The 20,913-nt window shown below is 40.8% G+C and overlaps 1 protein-coding gene across 5 annotated transcripts in view; it reads left to right on the forward strand.

Annotated features, from left to right (window-relative positions):
* LOC119487472 (contactin-1a-like) overlaps positions 1-20,913 on the forward strand; it is an 83,729-nt gene that overhangs the window by 32,716 nt on the left and 30,100 nt on the right. For 3 of the 5 annotated variants that reach the window (XM_037768386.1, XM_037768389.1, XM_037768387.1), the window contains exons 2-6: positions 6,693-6,827; positions 9,589-9,627; positions 18,757-18,886; positions 19,647-19,825; positions 20,600-20,695. In XM_037768386.1, coding sequence (XP_037624314.1) covers positions 6,773-6,827; positions 9,589-9,627; positions 18,757-18,886; positions 19,647-19,825; positions 20,600-20,695 — 499 coding nt within the window. In that variant the 5' untranslated portion in view covers positions 6,693-6,772. The remainder of the gene's footprint in view (positions 1-6,692; positions 6,828-9,588; positions 9,628-18,756; positions 18,887-19,646; positions 19,826-20,599; positions 20,696-20,913) is intronic. The other 2 variants (XM_037768388.1, XM_037768390.1) reach the window with 1 other exon arrangement.

Consider the following 20,913-nt stretch of genomic DNA (forward strand, 5'->3'; position numbering starts at 1 on the left):
ACTGTACCATTTTATTTTTTTATGAATTATGTTGAATTATTGGACAGTTTCTCTTTTAAAAGAACAAAATGAACTGGATTCCAGCTAGTAAAAGAAAACGTTTGAGATGTCTCTGCTATTGCTAAAAAAGGAAAAGATGAAAAGTGAATTCGTACTCCAGAGGAAATCAAGCTGTTACATTCTGGAAAATACAGTTATTTCTTTCTATCAAGTGTCGAATCAGTTCCTGCTAAGCAACAGGGGGCCTGTGGAGTACAAAGCATAGAGAGCCTTTTTCCGGCAGGTGTTGCTGTGTGTGTCTTGGGGTTACTGCTTTATCTGCTGTGTAATAGACGTGGATAGCCTATGTCTGTATCCTTTATTTGATTGAATCATTCTGTTGGTCTTGTGGGAGGTTTATAAACCTGTTTGTGTGTAGCTCAGTCCAGTCTTATTTTCCCTCACAGATACAGAAGGAGTAGTGCATCTTACAGAGCTGAGGTTGAAGAGACACGCCGGCTGTCTGTAGCACATTTTGGAATCAAAATCAATGATTTTGTCATGAATAATTTATGAGTAAGCATAAATGTATCACCACTTCTTTGTGGTAAAGTAACACTGATTCAGCATAAAAACTGAAGGGTATCACAGCTTGTGTTTCATCCTGTGATCCCTGTATGTAGTTATATCAGGTGTCTGATCTGATACAACTTGTGCTTTCTTGTCTTTCTTTCTCTCCATTTCGGAGAAATGCATGCCGACATACATTTTCTAAAGTTAGTATTTTGAACACTTGGCTTTTTTCCACCAAGCAGAATATGTTTATAAAGAAATATGTAGAGGAAGTAGAGTAGTTAGTGACACTATGGGAGATATTTGCTTCTAAAAATAGAGAGACTTTGGCAGTCTGGAAGAAAAGAGCTGTTCTTGTGGCTGGTAAACTGGTTTCCAATGTGCTTCATATCTGAATTATTGATGGAAAAATTAAGTTATCGAACTACCTGTGATGCATGTTTGTGTGTAATTTCATGAATGTGAATCAGAAAAACAGCAACTGTTCTCAGCAGGCTCAGGATGAATAAAGCTCAAAAGAGATTGAACAGTAATGCCCATTAAACCAGACTAAGTCACTGCTGCCTCTCACAGATGACGTCAGACCCAATGTCTCCCTGTTTCATCTAGATTTAATCTGGATCAATATTCCTCTCTCTGTCTTGCTTGTTTTTCCCAGTAGCATTTGGTGATGACACTAAATCTTATCTGCTGTATCACAAAATGTGTAATTTTAGAATGAGTAGTCATCAGAAACCTCATTAATATTGGATTCGACATCTTGTGTCTCAGTATAAGCAGTAGTTCACGGCCCAGGGGCGGGGTGATATCAACAAAAAAATATCCAACGTTAAACAACAGACTTAGACTTGATTTCAAGTTGGCTGGACCAGTAAAATCATTGCATAATAAACCCTATTAATATCAGCACCTCTATGTTTTTCCCTTTCTTTTAGTGTAAAGAAGTACATTCAGAAAACGTTCATTATTAATGAACAATCCATTTACAAAACAGATGGTGAACAGCCTCTCGCTGATCTCTTAGCTACGACTAAAAACAGACTGCCGTTTCCTCAAACCTGCCAACAATTCATTTATCTTCTCTGTTCTCAGTTGTCCTTGCAAGTTCTTTTATTTTTATTATTTGTTTTTGCCATAATGGGTCTGATAGTGGCGCAGAATATTGTATTCCTCGAGCACTGAACAAAACAGCCTCTTTAGGTTTAGGCAACAAAAAGCCACTTAGTTCAGTTTAGGGAAAAAGATCGTGTTTTGGCTTAAAATAGTGATGTTGGAAAAGTGAAAGTGAAATTTAAGATTGTGAACACGAGTGAAAGTCCTGTGTTTTGTGTTCTATCCATTGCCCCCGACCTCCATCCCATATGGAATTTCACGTGGTCTATACTACAGCACTTGACTTCCGCTTTTGCACCTGTCATAATAACTACCATCACTAGAGGTTTCTGTGGTCTTCTTTTATTCCTTCTTTAGCTGTCTGTAAGTTTTAGATCATTTTGTCTATAAATTGTCATAAATTAATAAAAATGTTTGGTTTACGATGATATAAAACGAAGAAGAGTAGCACAACAGCTCTCTGTGCCTTTACTCCTGGAGATGTTTGCATCCTGGTGGAAGTCAGACACGACTTGGATGCCGCAGTATGACACGCTGTCTAAGCAGCGCTCATCTTCTCTTCTCCAACTGATTAAGACCAATCCAGCGTTAACCCCATCTTGGCTTCCTCTTGCAGGATTACTGCAAATCTGTGGTTAATGACTGATGGTGGTAATGATTGTGTTTGTGTGCGCAAGGAGTGACGGTGGTGTTGTTGGTGGTGGTACAGTAGGGGGGTGGGGTTGTTGGAGCAACGTCTTGTTTTTGAAGTCTACCACTCTGACCGCTCCCTCATCCTCTTTTCTCCCCGTCTCTCCTCCCCCACATCGCTGGATCTGCCCCAGCTGATAAGGGGAGACATTTCTATAAAGTCACCCACTCGATTATGCAGCACAAATCAGGCCGAGCACGGAAAAGGTGGGGTTTCACTCACTTTCACTTACCCTATGGTGCCCTTAGGGGGTTACGGGATCAAGATAGAAAGCACAAATGACAGGACTGGCCGTTGGAGTGCAGCAGTAAAATCTGCCCCCAGCAGCCCCTACTCGGTGTAATATGATTTCTGATTTCAGAGCAATGAGGCTGAGAATTCTAAGGGGAGTAAAAGGAGAGGGAAGGAGATTGAAATTCAGCCAGCAAAGCAGAGCTGGGGAAGGGGGAAAAAAAAAAACCTTTTCAAGAAAAACCACCAAAATCAAACCACGAGCTGTAATAGCTCTGGCAACGTCTAGGGTGTGATTTATGGGGGAGAAGAAATGGCCTTGTTTGAGCGCTGTCATGTCTGGGCCTTGTGATTTACTGTGATGACTGGAGCGCTCTCATTCAGGCTGCTATAAGGTATGACAGGAGAGGTAGGAGGACCCATTAATACTGATTATAAGAGCATGCTGCTTTCCTGTGTGGTGCTGGTCTGATGGCTTTTTACAGTATATCAATTCAGAGACAGTTCTTAATGGGATGGATGGGATTGGTTCTTTCACTGTGTACTGTGACGCTGTAATGAGGCTCCTTGTCGTCTCCCTTAATCTCCTAAGTGCATCTATTAAGATCATTTATGATTTATGAGTTGCAGAAATGATACCTACAGTAGCAATATAGCTGTAGAGTAAAGTACACAGAGAGAGGGAAAGCATGAGCGAGTTTAAATGAACTTATTTTGTGTAATAGATGAGTGGAGAACCCTATAGGTCTTCGTTCCACAACAGCGGCGTTGTTCCAGATTAAAACGAGTGTTTGCATAGTTTCATTGGCGGTCACAAAAGGCCCCCCGCAGCACACTAAACTGCTCCTTTTGAAAGGTGTTGCTAGGATACAAGCCGGCGTGAAGATGAATTCCCCTCTGTATTGCTTTCCTGCAGCTGTACAGCTCGGACATTGTGTCCAACTTATTGTGCATGTGGTGTAGTTGTACAGTGCGTCTGCCCATTTGTCTCAATTTATTTTTGTGTGTGTGTATCCAGTGTGTATGTGTTTGGATGTTTAGCCGTACAGTATAAGTGCAGTTTTGTTTGTGTCGTGCAAAGTCGGCACATTACACGGCCTCTCTTCTGTTCTATCATAATCCATTTTCTGTAATAAGACTCCATTTGTCTGACGAGCGCTGAGATCTCAATCCTCGCTGTCACACCTCTGAGTCTCCGCCAGCTGACACCTCGGGCTGTGCACAAAGAATCAATAGTGTCTGCCTCATGTTCAATTACACTCTAATCAACACACACCGGTCCAGCACCGACCTGGGAATGAATGGACAATATTGAACTGATGCTCAGAACTGTGATACCAGTAAATGAAAATATGAAGGTGTTAGATTTGGTTGTGAGTTTTGACAGTGTTCGCTGAAAGAGAGAGCAAGTTGCCAAGCTCTGAAAGACATTCAAAGCAGTTGACTGACACTGACAAAAGTAATGGTGCAAATGAGATTTTTTTTCTATATTATTTCCCTGTCAGTTCTTAAAGGGTAACGTTTGGTATTTTTCATCCTGGACTCTATTTTCCCATGTTTTTGTGTCTAAGTGACTAATGGGGACAACACTTTTTGAAATTGGTCCAGTATTAGGGATAATGCCATGCAACGAGCTGCGAGGGCGGTGAGCAGCGTCATGTTATGTTTACTAAAAGTGCTTGTTTTTGCCACTGACAGGCTCAGATTGTTTTTATAAGTGTCTGACAACATTATGGAAAGAACTCTACAGAGAAATGAAATGTTTTTCTTACATTTCACTTGAGCCAGTCTGCTTTTTATTGTTTCCAAGTCCCGCTCAAAGAGAAGTCTTGTTGTGAAATCTGAATATCCGTATACTTTGGGTCAAATAAATAAATATAAATAAATAGATGATTGTGGAAATCATCTAAATATTTAGCCATGACATTGAAAATCTTTTAGATAACACTAAGCTACGCTTTCTGATAGGGGTGTAAGAAAATATCGATACACGAGTATCTCAATATTATATATATATATATATTATATATACTGTATATGTGTTGCGATACTGTATCGATTCTGCAAAACATTGTATTGATTTTTAATTAACCCCTTAAAAATACGACAGCCCACTGTTTTGGAGGTTATAGCGGGCTTAAACTAGAAACCCCTAATGAATCCATTGGTACCAACCATTTTATACTGGCTTGTTGCGAAGGAGGCTAAATAACGCTCCAAACTTATGCTAAATTTTGACGAGGAAAATCTGGCATGGCCATTTTCAAAGGGGTCCCCTGACCTCTGACCTCAAGATATGTAAATGAAAATGGGTTCTATGGGTACCCACGAGTCTCCCCTTTACAGACATGCCTACTTTATGATAATCACATGTGGTTTTAGGACAAAAACCATGTAGTTTTTTGCATGCAGTATAAATGTTATGTTTGCCTATTCTAGAAATGGTGTTATTTCTGGTGTGTTCTTTATACTTTGACAGTTTTCCCATAATTTGATTTTAAAAATTGCAATATATCGCCTTGTTTAAAGTATGACAATATATTGAATTGTTACCCCTTAATCATGATACGTATCATATTGCCAGATTCTTGCCAATACACAGCCCTCTGCCCAGCTGACACTCGAGACTCTTTTCATAATGTCAAACACTTATAATAACAATCAGAGCCTGTCATGGCAAAAACAAGCACTTTTAGTGGACGTAAATGACGGCCCCAGCTTGCCCCAATAGCACCATATTGTAGCCTGTGAGCAGTTGCCGTCTGCAGCGCTCTTCTTGACCAACACTGGACCAATTATGATGCTATGAATTTACACACTTCACACTAATTTCCCTTAAGGTCCTTTCTAATATGGCCACAATGATTAATTGTTTGTTTAATTGGATAAGTCAGTTAAAATTATTAATTTGGTTATAGGATACCGGTCCATTGGAAGTACATTCAGCATCATTCAAAAGTCCTTGGTCCACATCAATGTTCACTCATATTTACTGATAGTTTTATTCCTTCCTTTCTTCTCTCTTTCTGTTTTTATTGGGCAAAATTGTTTCAGACTCTCCTGTAACAGTATATAAGCTAAATGGTGAATCTGATTTAAAATATGAATTATATGAAGGCAATGCATTCATTTATAATCAAATTTTCTCAACCATGATGGGAGAAATGATCTCTCTGCCTCTGGTCTCTGTCAGCGCTCCTGATTCAGACAGCTGTTGCTTTTCACATTGTGTTACTGGGCGTGAGGCTGAGAGCTGGTGCTACGCTGGTGTGGTTTTGTTAACGTCTTGGGGGCAGTGAGTAAGCAGCGAGGTGCCTGCTCAACTAAACCAGGGCTCAGGGTTTATTTTTTTACTGGCAACTGTCGAAATGTCAATCATCAGTGCGTCAACCTATCAAGGAACTTGTGCCTTGGAGGCTGACAGGAAGCAGAGACACGTTAAAGAGGCGGCGGCACTGTCTGCTTCACTATGCACTATTCACATAAAGGCAGGGATTGGCTGCTGAAGCCTGTCACGTGTTACGACACAGGTTGATTCTCATACAGTTTCCACACAGAAAAGCTGACATTAATCAGCAACATTTTAAATAATAGATTAACTAATTAAGGCATTTAAGACATTACCTTAAGCTCTGGGAACTTTTTTTTGGACATTTTATAGACTAGACAATTGATCAATAATGAAAATAATGTTTAGTTGCAGCCCTATACACCCATATTGTAACTGCTGGTATATGGTTTTGCAAGTGTGAAGTGTATTTCTGGCTTATTCATGCGTATTCCTGACCTTTTACTTTGGTTTTATCTTGTAAGAAAAGATGTCCAACAAGCAAATCCTGCTTTTTATTCAGCATTCCTAAGGTCTTTTTTAATGCGACTAAAACTGAAGTTTCAATATAGGCCACACAGGTAATTGCTCAATAGTTTAAAGAGCCTCTATTTGCACAGCCGGTCTATATTTTGCGTTATTGTTGTAAAAACTCCGGAGGTTTTATTATCTTTCTATAGATTCACAGTAGTGACTAACAAATACATTTTCTTCTGTAAAGAGTTTTCTATGTTTTGACGGTCTCTCTTTCTTTCTGTTTTCTTTTATCTCCTAAAGGAAAGCCAGGCAGTCCTGCTAATGTTCCATCAGCTGAGCTTCTAGCTGTAACCCCACCAGGTGGTCCTCACTTCAACATCATGCTGCACCTCACCCTGCTCCTCCATCTCCTGGTCCTCTCTCTCTCCCCTGCAGGTCAGTAGCACATTCAGCTGAAAGGGAATGGCAGAATGTGTATTTTGAGATACTGTATCACGGCTGCAGGAACACATCTCTAAAAAGCATACTTTACACTCAGCCTTTTTAATGTAGCTATTGAATGTGGGTATGACCCCACGAGTCATTCAATTACTCAGCTCAGAGTTACAGTTGAAATAAAAACATGTAAATTGCATTAAATTACTAATTTGGCCTCAGTGATATATTAAATTAGTTGCAATTAGTTTAGCAGTATGAGCAGTTTGCTCTCTGAGAATGTTATTTTCAAACATTGCTGGTGAGCAGCACTAAAACCAAAATTACTTCTCATTTAGCCTGACTCTTTTTCTAACAAACTGTCAATGCACAGTTCTGTCTCCTAAAAATTATTTTCCCATACATCTAAACTGCATTCTCAAATACGTTTGTAAGTCCACGGACGGCCGCAGCAATTGACGTAGAACAATGAAGGAAAAGCAGAGCAGGTGACAGCCAAACCATGATGTATTTTTACTAAACCTAACCCAGTAGTTTTTGTTTTGTTTTAATGTCATAGTCATTTTAAGCGAAACCATGATGATTTTTACTAAACCTTACCCAGTAGTTTTGTTGCGTTTTTTGTCTTGTTTACAACGTTGACCACATGTTTAAAACTGTTAAAAACTGTGATCATAATCCGGGAGAAAATATGTTTCCCTCGAATCGTAAATGAGAATGAAGTCTAGTTGTATGGGAACATAATTTTGTGGGAGACAGGGTTGCAATGCAATGCGTCTCATATACTCATATAGCAGCTACAGAAACGGACCTGAACTACAAAGCATGAAAATCACACAGGTGGCAGGCAGCTGATACAAGCACACGTCAAAACTGGATTGTCAGGGTGAATGGGGCACAAGAGAAAAAAGGTGTTTTAAGAACATACAGTAAATATAATGACGCTGACAGTGATGGCAGGAAATCTGATTTCATTGACTACAGTAAAGATGTGTTATAATGTCAGGTGAATATGCAAACTAATAAATCAGATCTTAAGATGTGTTACACATGCTAAGGCCAACTGTACAAAAATGCACAAATTGTAGAAAAAGCTACAAAGCTTATGTATATCTGACAGATCAGGTTGGGCAATTATGTGCCTTGGAGGGTCTATAGTGTTAGCAGGTTTTCATTCCTGTGTTTGTGATGCTGCTGTGCCATCAGTTGTGTTAGAAACAAAGCAATGCGGTCAGAAAACAGCAGGCCTGAAAATGACCTCCTCTGTGTTCTCATACCTTGGGCTATTCTCACTTGTTTCACATTTGATTTCACATGAACAAAAACAAAGGGGGAGCTTGGATTGGGAATTCTCCCGGCTTCCCACCACATCTCTCTCAAACAGACTTTGAGGAGATTTATCTTTCTTTTTTTTCCTACATGGTAAGGTAATTGTAGGTGAGTTCACCAAAGGTTTTGGCAGCACTGCAGCTAAAGCTTAGAATATCCTGGTGAAAATGCGCCTGCCATACAGTATATCAGCTCAAAAACACCACATACCTGGTTGCTAGGCACTCAGTATATAGAGTTCACCCGTACAAGGTTGAACTGTATGGCTGCTCTATCTAAACAGACAGCAGCCAACCAACAGACTCGGGCCGTTATCCTGGGGAGAGAACATTGGCTTGACATTTGTGTTTAGCCCCAACAAGAATAAAGTTTGAAGTGACATTAATGCTATTACAGCAGAACAAAAGTCAAGCACACATACACTATCCAACAACCAAAGTATAGAGAGTGTGTGTAAGGATGCAACAGAATTCAACAGTCAGGATTATCATTCAATCATCAGGTTGGTATGCTGTTTTTTGCCCTTCTGTAAATGTACAAGGGTGAGTTTGAATACAGCATCACAGAGTAAATAAACCCACATTCACTCGAGGCCAGTTTTCTATTTTATTGTCAAAAGCAGGATGTAGTGGAATCCAGAGAGATGTCCCTCAGCCGTCCAAAGCAGGGTTTCCAGCCATTCATCACATTCTCAGCAGCAGAGATGGATTATATCAAAGACCTGCACCTCTCTGAAGAAACTCTTATGATGATGTATGATTTGTTTTGATCGTTTTTTCTCGGCGTATCCTGTGAGGAATGAGAGAAATACACCTGCCGTTTCAACACATTAACACTCTCAACTCGTCAAGCACCGCCACTTGGTTAGTGCTCCTCGGCATCGGAGACATACTGACGGGGTACCCCTCTTGCGTTACTTTTGGACGGACCGGGGATGGCATGTCAAGACACGCTTGTTACATACATAGTGTCCTTTCAAAATAAACCATTTTCACAGGAAGTTAGTAGGATAGTTATGGTTAGGAAATGGCCGTGGTTGACGTTAACGTCACTGACTAACGACTGACGTGACAAAATAAGTCACGGTACTTTTAGTTTCACACGGGACATGAACAACGGTCTCCCGGTTAAAAGTCTTGTATCTTTGACCCATCCACCACCACTCCCACCCGAGTGGACTCTCACACTATTAATACTACGTCGTAATTGAAAGCCCGGTTCGTCTCATACTGTCACTAAAGGGCGCCTCCGTACATCCGTTTCCGATGCCGAGGGGTGCTGCCCAATTGGCGGTATTTGAAAAGTGGGGAGTGAGACCGGGTTGGCGGTTTAGGAACACAGGAAGTAATTAAAACATGAATATCAGCAGTTGTATATTTGCAGCGTCATGGTTCAATATGTTGACATGATTTCCTTTTGTTAACTGTTACAGATGCATCAATGCACGAGGAGGTACCCGACTTTTACGGAGGTAAGACTATAATACTAATATAATAATGTTTACTTGTTCCAATGCCATAAAAAAATCTTCCTGGACTGTTATAAAACATTCATGGAGTTTTCAATAATGATGAAAATAGATTCTCTTCTTCTTGGTTTTGGCCAGTGTTGTACCATGAGATATTCAGCATTAACACACACACACACACACACACACACACACACACGTTTAGTAGACATTGCCATTTCTCTCTAGTGAATGTTTGCACAGCGAGCTTGCCAGCACCATCAGTCTTGCCAAGAATCTCGGCCACTCGCTGCGTTTGATGTGAGAGAGTCTAATGGAAATGCAATTTTGAGATTCCCCCCTACATTCATGCACTTAAAAAAAAAATCTTCAGTCATGTGTGTCCAAAGTTTTCTTGTGCGGGACATAATTGAGCTGTAATTTATTTCTGCACAAACTATTCGTAAAATGTTATATCATTGGGGATAAGGTTTCAAGATCAAGGCTGACCATGAGGTTACAGAGAATGTTTAATGACCAGAACAGGCACACGGTTGACAGGGTTGTGTTTTTATGAACATCTATGATGTGTTCTGTCAGAGTAGCCTTGAGGATTCCTCTGCCCACGCAGACCCAGACCATAGTAAGCACCATAGTAGAGTAAATACCTGAAAGTATGAAAAATAGGACTATTTGATTTATAGTCCTGAAACCAGAGCTGCACCTGTTTACTGGCAGGTTGGTGACACTGTGGCTTTGGAGGTCAAAGAAGGAAGCAGGCTGTGATTCAATCAATTTTATTTATATAGCAAATGTATATCAAATCATTCATAGTCAAGGCTGCACAACCAGATCTGTTTGAGCAGAGAAAGGCCTGTGACTTGTGGTGTCTTATTGCATAATACTGTCAAAACAACTCTGGCACAAGAGCTGTTACTGGCATGAAGTTTGAATTCCATTTCATTTCCATAAGATGGTTTCGATTTCCATAAAAAGACAAATGCGCCTCACTTTCCAGGAAAGGGACTGCTTTTGTGTGGCACAATTCCTCTTTTTGTTCATACCGTATGTTCAATCTAGTGGAAAACAAGACCACATGTGATGTCTTTTCGTGTAAAAAACATCAGAATATTTACCTCCTCCTTAATAAAACACATTATTCGCGCTTTTGTACTGTTATTTTACATCATTTACTGATATACGATGAAAACAAAAGAAAAGAAGTATGTCAGATCCAACTGGCCTTCAGTTGCAGCTCTGCCCATCTTGTGCCCACTGCAGCCCCTGAGGTGGTAAAACTACAATGATATCTGCCTGTCTGGATGCGTTAAGGGACAGGCAGTGACAGATGGCTCCCTTTCTCATGATCCACAATAGGAAGGGACTAATGAACATCTATCTGGAGGTCATGTTTTTTTCAGCTGTAGCTATTTCTGGATTTCTTCTCCTTCTTGCAGATATACATTAATCCTAATGGAGATGGTTAAAGTCCAAGATATTACACTGTAATGTGCAGAATGAATCTAGGATGGTCATCAGAGCTAGAAACTGCATTAGAGCTGCCATGCCTCATTGTGGCGTATTAGCGGTATGATGGATAATACAGAAAAATTATAATATGTGGCGGTGTGATTCACCCATAAATAAATTTATTTATTATATATATTTGATCCTGTATGTAATTATTTTGATTATTAACAGTTTTTTAAAGCTTGTTTATCACTTCTGATTTGTATACAACCCATCCATCATTGCAGATTATTCTTGAATATTAGGGGACAAACTTATAACAGAACCGTGTAAAGAAACAGTTTTGAAACTACGCTTATTCGTTTTCTTGCTAAGAGTTAGTTGAGAAGATAGATACCACTTTCATGTCTGCTGCTTTACATGTCATGTATGTTAAATATGAAGCTATAGCCAGCAGCAGATTAGTTTAGCATAAAAACTGTAAACGGGGATAATAGCTAGCCTGGCACTGTACAAAGCATAGACTGTATAAGAAGTGGACATATGGTGCCTTCAAATGGAACTCATGAACTCGTGTTTATGACATGGGAAGTCGTGTACACGAGCCGTGAATTGGGGGAAATTTCAGAAATTTTCCACTTCTGAGGTCTTGAATACGACATGAGGGGGTGTTCATATGGGCCCAACTCGTAAACACGACCCCATTTGAAGACACCATAAGTCACCGTGACATCACTCATTGATTTGTGGACTGCCGTTTTGAAGCCTTGAGTTCGGCATTTTGGCCGTCGCCATCTTGGTTTTTGGAACCAGAAGTGACACGTGTCATTTTTAGGCGACCAAAAATGTTACAATTAACTTTCATGAACTTTAAATACTCTGTGAAAGGATTAAAGTTGTCAGGCAAAAATATGGACAACTCCCAGACTAGACAACGCCGTTGTAGCAACCTGTCAATCACAAGGTTGCCACGCCCTAAAGCAGGGTATAGGGTGTGACAACCTTGTGATTCCTTCTATGGTCCCTTCTAAATGGGACCATCATTTACTAAATGAACATCATGCTGTATTGAAGAAGACTTGAAACTAGTGATTGAGACCATAAACTCATGTTTACAGTGTTTACTGAGGTAATACATCAAGTGAGAAGTAGGATCATTTTCTCATAGACTTCTATACAATCTGACTTCTTTTTGGAACCAGAGGAGTCGCCACCTGCTGGCTATTAGAAAGAATGCAAGTTTGATAGCCAAAGTGAATAAATGACAATGTTTTACAGCGGGGTGTATGCCAGACTAAATCTTGGTGGGGCACAGTCGCTGTGATGTTGCCAGGCAACCAGCGGAGGCAACCAGGAAGTCACTGTGAAATAGTCCAGAAATAGTCCATATCTATCTTTTCATCTAACACAAATGTTGTAATTGTAATTGTTGTAAAAAAGTCTAGTGTGTTATCAAGAGGAATATAACATTTTCCAAGCGCAAGGATGATTTTCAAAGGTGCAACCTTTAAATGAAAAAATTCCAGCAGAAAGCTGTAGCACTCTCCATTTCCAAAATACTGTAGGTCCCTATTGATGAATAATACATTGAGGATTTCTACTGTGTAGAGCAGGTTGTCATTTACTGTTCTGTCAGTGTTTACTTCTGTATCTGCATTAGATTTGTACCGTGTGTGTTATTCTGTGGGGGAAAAATAAAGTGGAGGCAGACTGTCAGCGAGGGGTAAATTGGAAAGAAGGAAGGCTTGCTGATTCGTTGCTTAGGAACATGTTGCGATGCTGCATGCAGGTTGAATTGTTGATGGATTCAGTGAGGAGAGGAATCATTTTTTCTGGTGGTCTCTCTTTTGTCTTGTTTTTCATCCATTTACTCGCTTTTCTTCTCCATGAGGCATCGACCGTTGATGACTTTTACAGTCAGTGTGTCACCTCCTGGACATGTTGACATTATCTCCACTCGTCTGCAGAAATAACACAATGCAGCTAGGACTCTAGGCTTTTGATGCTGCACACGTCAGTCCGATACACTACAGACTACAGCTGTTAAGGTCACTCAGCACTAATACATGTGAGAAAATACTGCTTGGGCTTTATAATTTTGAACGCTTTGTCAAACTTGGACAAAGATAAAGACGTAGCCATAGGAGGAGGCAGAGTCGATCCCACACTCCTCGAAGGTCAGAACATTGTGTAGGTGGCCTCCCAGCTGGGAGAAGCTGCAGAATCCCTTTTTGTTCTTACATGTGAACTGCTCATCATTCAGCCCATAGCAATGTTAATGCCCATCATTCTGCTGTTAAAGTGACCATCAACCTCTGCAGGCTTGAAAGATGGCTGTAAAAAGTTTGTAGTTTTCACAGCATTTAAAAGTCAAAATGTCAATAGAGACTTCTTGAATCACTTCTCAGCTGTCCAGCCATATGGTCCGTACTTTTCATTCATATTTCACCAAGATATGGCTGAATACACCACTTCCATCTAGGCATGACCTTGTTGAGCAAGTGGGTGTTTTAGTGCCTGCCCTGCAGTGGATTCAAAGTTTCCAATACTTTCCATCAGTCGGTCGCCAGAAAATTAATCTGCAACTATTTTAATAATAGAATATCTCTAATAATAATGATGATATTAATAATTTAAGCAAATCTTTTAAGCAAAACTACTATATAACTATACAATATTCAGAGCATTAATACAGCATCAAACAACTATTATGTCAAGATATAGAGGAGTAATGTCTACCTGAGCAGAGAATGAAGTCGCTCTCCTTCTGTGTGTGTTGTAATCAGAGCTTCTCTGTGCTTTGTTGACATCTCCGGGCCGGCTGTGCATGCCTTTAGTGCATGTGCTTGTGAGCCTGCACCACTGGCTAGCTCACAGCCGCTGCTCTGCATTGCTCTCATACAGCGGTTACAGCTGATAACACCGTTGTGACCAACGACGGCGTTGTAGAAGCGTAGTATCCACCCTCCGGTTGGTGAAAAAAGGTGAATAAAGAAAATATTCAGTAGATTTATGGATAATAAAAATAATCGTTAGCTGCAGCTTTATTGATAATATGAATGATTGAATATGCTGAATATCTGATGGACAGCTGAGAAGTGGATGATGCTGCATAAGTGGTCGGAGAAGTTGTTTGTGCATATTTTAATACAGTGAAAGCCTCAGTCATCGTTTATTATAGCAGACTGAGTTTCAGATTAATATGTATTATGGCTTGTGAAAACATCTGGATCCAAATTCACCCTCTCACATGGCCCGTTTGAATAGCTCAGCTCTGTTGCAGCTGTCATTTCGGAGAATAATTCGTTTTGACAGCAGTTGTGATTGCACAGCTGGCACCACACTGAGCACACACTGACTGACACATGGCCCTCTTATGTACACACCTCTGCAAAATAGTTGCGCTGGCATTGAAGCAGAATAATTATTTATTCAACATGTAAAATTAAAAAAAAAAAAAAAGTAGATTTCTACTCCAGGGACAATTTGGTCTGCCACCATGACTCATTATGTGGCTCAAGGGCTTGTGGGTAATTATTGCTACACTGTGGTGCCTCCAGGAAACAATATGTTAACTGTCCCACTTGGACACTCTTGGTCACGCAAACACACCATGCTGCAGATGTAACACAGCTGTGAGTAAAGTTAAATTCATCAGAGGGTTAAGGTCTTCTGGGATTTCGCGTAATTATGTGACTATTTAAATGTGAACATAAAAACACACACAAAATATGTATTTTGCAAAATGGGAAGTGCAACCCGTGAAAAGCTGGGAATTATAACAAACGACATTAAACAAGAAAATAATTTAACAAAAAGGACAGATTGCAGTTGTTTTTATGTTCACACGTATTATACAGTTTCAAATAGACTAGTCATTGTCATGCACCTAAAATTATACCTGAAACCTCAATGAATAATTGATGTCTCATTAGAAACTGATACTGGGGAAGATAACCGGCTTTACAGTATCTCAAATTCAAATGAGAGTCTAAACCTACCTGCTCTTCAGTTGAATAGGAGTCTGTGTTGTATAATGAAATCTGTCCAGAGGATGTTCACTTCCAGTAAGCCCTGGAGACACATAGCCGCTGACTAGCGTGTGTGTGTGTGTGTGTGTGACTTCCCCTCTTTGTACAGATGTGGAACAGATGTACAACTCAGGGCATCCACAGTCAAGTAATGTCAAAAGAGGTAACAGAGGAAGTGTTTATTGCAGGGAAAAGGAGAACCTGGGAGACACACTGATACAGAGAGAGCATGAAACAGAGATTGAAATAGGGATGTAGCTTTGGAGAGTTGGAAAGAGATTCTCTGTGTTTTGGACAAAATGTATCAGGCATTTTTAGGATGAAGGTGGAAAGAGCTTATGACAGAATACACTAGGCAGCTGAGGGTGGGAGGCTTTGAGAGATGGAGAACGAGAGAGTGATGATTTGAGAATAACAAGACTTCAGTCTACAGCCATGCTGGTGGCTTTCTTAAGCTGTAATGCACAGCGGTGCTTTGAGTTCACAATGACGATGCTACCATGCTGATTTTTTATCAGGTTTAATGTCGCCAATTACATTATTTTTCTTTTGCATGTTAGCATGCTAACATTTGCTAATTAGCCCTAAACACAAAGTAAGGTCAATGCTAATGTGAATGTTTTAGTTTTGCAGGTATTTGGGCATAAAACAGTGTTGGTCAAAATGATTTGACCTTATGATGGTGGCAGATAGAATGTTAACCAAAATTAATACAGTTCATCCAGGCAGCAATCTCCAGGTACGAAAAGTGAAGTCAATATGGAAGTGCCTTAAACTTGCATTCTTTCTAACAGCCAGCAGGAGGCGACTCCTCTGGTTGCAAAAAGAAGTCTGATTGTATAGAAGTCTATGAGAAAATGAGCCTACTTCTCACTTGATTTATTATTTCAGTAAACATTGTAAACATGAGTTTATGGTCTCAGTCGCTAGTTTCAAGTCTTCTTCAATACAGCATGATGTTCATTTAGTAAATGATGGTCCCATTTAGAGTCAAATAGACCATAAAGCAGGGTATGCTTTAGGGCGTGGTTACAGTACCTTGTGATTGACAGGTCGCTACCACGGCGTTGTGTTGTTTTTTTCGTCTTACAACTTAAACCCTTTCACAGCATGTTTTCAGTTCGTGAAAGCCAATATTAACATTTTGGTTGCCTAAAAATGTCTTATTCAGCGTTCGGTTGTACTTAACTCCACCCTCTAATGTCACTTGCAAAAAAGATGGCGACGGCAAAAATGACGAACTCAAGGCTTCAAAATGGCAGTACACAAACCAATGTGTGACATCACGGTGACTACGTCCACTTTTTATATATGTCTGAGTTCATACTGAAGGGGACGTGGATGTCTGACCTAATTTTCCGTTACAGTTGTTTCACTCAAATGTGAAACCAAGTTCATTAGGGTTCATCTTAATGGGTATCGTGATTATCTGTACCGAATTTCAATTAAATCCATCCAGTAGTTGTTGAGTCATTTCACTCAAAACCATGAATGTCTATACAAAATTCCATGGCTATCCATCCAATAATTGTTTAAATATTTCAGTCTTGCCCAAAGTGGTGGACTGACCAACTGACATTGCCATCCCTGGAGCCATGTACTGTAGCTACCATGGCTAACTAGAGAGCAAAGAGACCTTTAGAATGGAAGTAGTTGTAGAAGGAAATCCAGGAAAGGTAAAGAAAGAGGAGCAGAGCGTGGCAGTAGGATATAGGTTAGAGAGATGGAGTGAGGACACGGGAAAGCCAGAGAGAGTTGGAGACCGATAGACAGAGAGAGTGAAGAGAATGTAAGAGGCCTGTGTGTGTCTCCAGGCAGTGGAGGCCTTATGTGGCCTGCTTCAACACTCCCCTTCACCATCTGTCACAACCCACATTACAGGGAAACGATAGGAACGGCACCAGTGCTCAACTCTCCGAGTTTCACTCCAACTTGCTATTTCAGCACTGCACCAGAGCCTCGGTGGCTCCCATCCTCCAGCCCATCACACATTTATATTTAATGTTTACACGCAAAGCATTTATCTGACACTCATGCAGAGCAATCTAAGTGCAACAGCAGAATAGGGTCACTAGATTCACTTTACTCTGCTCATCCCTGTTTCTTTCAAATCCTCTGTTTTTTTTTACTTTGCTCGTTTATTCTTTCTTTCTTGTTCCCAGAACATAGTTTCCCACTTAATTTGCCCTCCATCAGCCCCGCAATGCCCCATTAATAGTATGTTTAATTCTCTCTCAGCCAGTTGTAATTCAGAGTCCTTGGGATTTGCATCAATGTCAAGCGTTCACACACGGCTGGCTGCTGGAGTGTGTGAGTGGGAGTGGATCCTGTCTCCTAACGTCTTAATTGCTGCGTCCTGGTTGGCCCTCCTGATGCGAGAAGGGTACAGCTAACTTGCTAGTGTGGTTACAAGTCTGTCTTTATACCGGTTAGGATTATACGATTTTTGATTCCTTTTGCTTCCCTACAGCAGAGGATGAATGTACATCTGGTTCACTGATGTTTAACTGCACGGTATTGGAGATTACTGCACTGCTCACACATGTGCGACTGCTGGAATGTATGATTATTGCTTTATTTTTCTCATTATTCTGCACAAACTGTTTTTGTGGGAGTAAGCAGTAAAAAACGCATCTTTTGTTCAGGTTTCTAAAGGTCGCTCACTTTCCAGTCAATATGACATTTTTCAGAGGTAAGCGCCAATGCAGGCCTGGTTAGAAGGATCGAATAGAAGCAGGATATTACTGTCTGAAAGAGCGAGCTTCTCCCCATTGAGGTGTCAGCTGTGCTCTCTTAGAACTCAGAGACGCTGGGGGAATAACGCACATGTACGCGCACCCATTCACACACGCCTCCCATTTGTATTCCTGCAGTCACCTACACACACACACACACTCTTGATCTGAGAGAATAATCAGCATTTGGGAACATTTCGCCTCATTGCTTATTCATAGCCTGGCATTGTGTTTATGTGTTATTCATGCCTCTGCTCGCGATGTCTGTCTGTTCTAATGAGTAATTGGGGCTAATTGCACGTGTGTGTCGATGGTGTAAAAAGGCAGATTGAACCAAGAAAGGCATTTTCATCAAGGAGACTCTTCTCCCAGGATTTGCCCGTGCAACTGCTTCCCAGCAGCGCCGAGGATGACACATGCAGTATGAAAGGGGGTTTGGATTATGCTAAGTCAAGATAGCATTTCCAGTTCCAGGATTTTGTATTAGCTTGTGACAATATCATATCCACTGGCAACAGATGAATATGTCGCCATGGTTTGGCACCTGAGCGAGCACATCTCTGTCATAATTAGTGTGATGTTGTGATTTGGAATAAAAGCAGGGGCTTATTACTCTGCGTCACGCTTGAAAGAGAGAGTTTGAGAGAAATCAAGGGTGTGATTAGATGCGGCTACAATCAGGATTTCTCTGAAATCAGCTACTAAGCAATAGAGGTGTGTGTGCTAACCACAAACCAGATGGAAATATCAGAAGGCAGGTAGAGTGGAGTCAATATGTTCTTACTTCTGAGCACTGCTGTCTTGTTTTTTGATGGAGCTGCCCCAGAAGTGCCAGACAGACACTGAGCTTGATATTTCCTGTTTGTAAGTCTGACCCAGCTTGTTATTCACCCCGGTCTTGTTTGTTTTTTTGTCAGCAGACGAAGCCACAGGTTACGGGCCAGTGTTTGAGGAGCAGCCGGTGGACACCATCTACCCCGAGGAGTCGCCCGAGGCGAAAATCACCATGAGCTGCCGCGCCCGGGCCCATCCACCTGCCACATACAAGTAACATATGTTCCCCATAACCCCAGTCTCATTACTGCCCGCTGTGCATTCTGTGTGCCTCCCATCGCTCGGCATCTCTCAGAGGGAATCCACACTGTTTTAGGATTTGACTGTAAACGGCAAGGTCACAAGGATGTTGATCTTAAACCTTGATGCACCTCATAGTTGCAAAGGTTATTATATGTGTGTGGTCGATTGTGTGATACATTTTCCCCGCATACAGTAATTGTGTTGTTGTCAAACAACTTGCACAAGTAATTCTGTTTTTGTTTAAATCCCAAAATATGACACGGCAGAAAAAAACAAAAAACTAATAAGATGTTGTTCCTGCAGCAGCAGCACAAACAGCATCATCGCGTCTCCAGCTCATTTTGCAGCTCAAAATTTAAAGCGTTTCACATCATCCATTTCAATTTAGATGTAAATGTATGTAAATGATATTGCTTGGCATCCCCCAGATCGGTTTCACTGTCAGAGAGCCCAGAATTAGATGTCAGAGGGGAAGGAATTAGCTTTGACCACAGCTGGTATTAAGTGTTTAAGAGGGTTCATCTACAGTACAGTCTGTTACGCCTTTCAAAACATGAAATTAGTTATTGCTTTCATATAGAACAGCTCACAGTTTTTGAATCTTTGTAAATTCTTACAATATGTGCAGATGTTTATGCAGACTCTGGTCAGAGGGGCCAAATGTCATTCTATACTCTTATACACAGACTACTTTCACTGCTCTATTGACCCTCATTTGTTGTCCTTGCAGGTGGACGCTGGACAACACGGAAATCGACTTGAATGCACAAGGCAACCACTACAGATTAGCAGGAGGCAACTTGGTCATCAGCAACCCTGTTAAAACCAAACATGTAGGACAGTACCTCTGTATGGCTACCAACATGTACGGCACGATCATCAGCCGAGAGGCTTCGGTCCAGTTTGGATGTGAGTTGCCAAGATGTGAACCCCCTTTATAAGCTGCAATGATGCTCAGTACAGTACCATGCAGATTTAAGAGAGAACTGCCCTGGAGCTGTACTTTCATGCATATTAAGCACACTGAAATTGCAAGGGAAGCTGGGACAAATCCTAAGTGGCGTGGAAAGTGCAATTTGTGAATGGTCTAACTTCATGATGCCAGCATGGCTGATGTTCTTTCTTTACTGTAAATTACAGCTCAATTCAAAAGCAGTCGTTGGACTTTATGCAACCCTTAAACCTTTAGTGTAGGTTTTATAGAAAGTAGTCATAGGAGATGCTCAAATATGAATGTATGTCTATTAGGGCTGTCAATCGATTACAATTTTTAATTGGGATTAATCCCATGGTTGTCCATAGTTAATCGCAGATTAATTGCACACATTTTATCTGTTGAAAATGTACCTTAAAAGGAGAGTTGTCAAGTATTTAATACTCTTATGAACATGGGATATGTGACATGTATATATGATATCATATATGATATATGACATGGTTGGTACCAATGGATTCCTCAGGTTTTTCTAGTTTCATATGATTCCAGTATCTAGCTTTAAAACTGAACCTGCTACAACCTAAAAATCACAAATTGCATTAATGCATTAAAGAAATCAGTGGCGTTCAAACGAATTGTGTTAACGCGTTATCACATTAACTTTGACATCCCTAATGACAATAGATTCTGAGTAGCTCTTGAATCAGAAACTGTCTCAATTGGATTTTTGTCTCTGCTTATCTCAGACCTTGACCTTTTCTCGTCGGAGGAGAGGGAGTCGGTGTACGTCAAAGAGGGACAGGGGGCAGTGCTGCTCTGCGCTCCCCCACCACATTATCCAGGTATAGTATCTGACAGCTGAGTGTGTTTGTGCTGAAGTGTTCCTACAAGGCTTCATCATCATGCAGCTGATTGATTGAAGTGGGCGGATGGAAGAGTGGTACAGTAGTTAGCACTGTTGATTTCTGGTCCTTTCTGTGTCGATTTGTAATGTTCTGTACGTGATTTAGTTTCCTCTTTGGTGCTGCAGTCCATAGCCATGCCAGTCAGCCGGGCTGAA

Source organism: Sebastes umbrosus, chromosome 4, assembly GCF_015220745.1.
Source record: "Sebastes umbrosus isolate fSebUmb1 chromosome 4, fSebUmb1.pri, whole genome shotgun sequence".
Taxonomy (NCBI): domain Eukaryota; kingdom Metazoa; phylum Chordata; class Actinopteri; order Perciformes; family Sebastidae; genus Sebastes; species Sebastes umbrosus.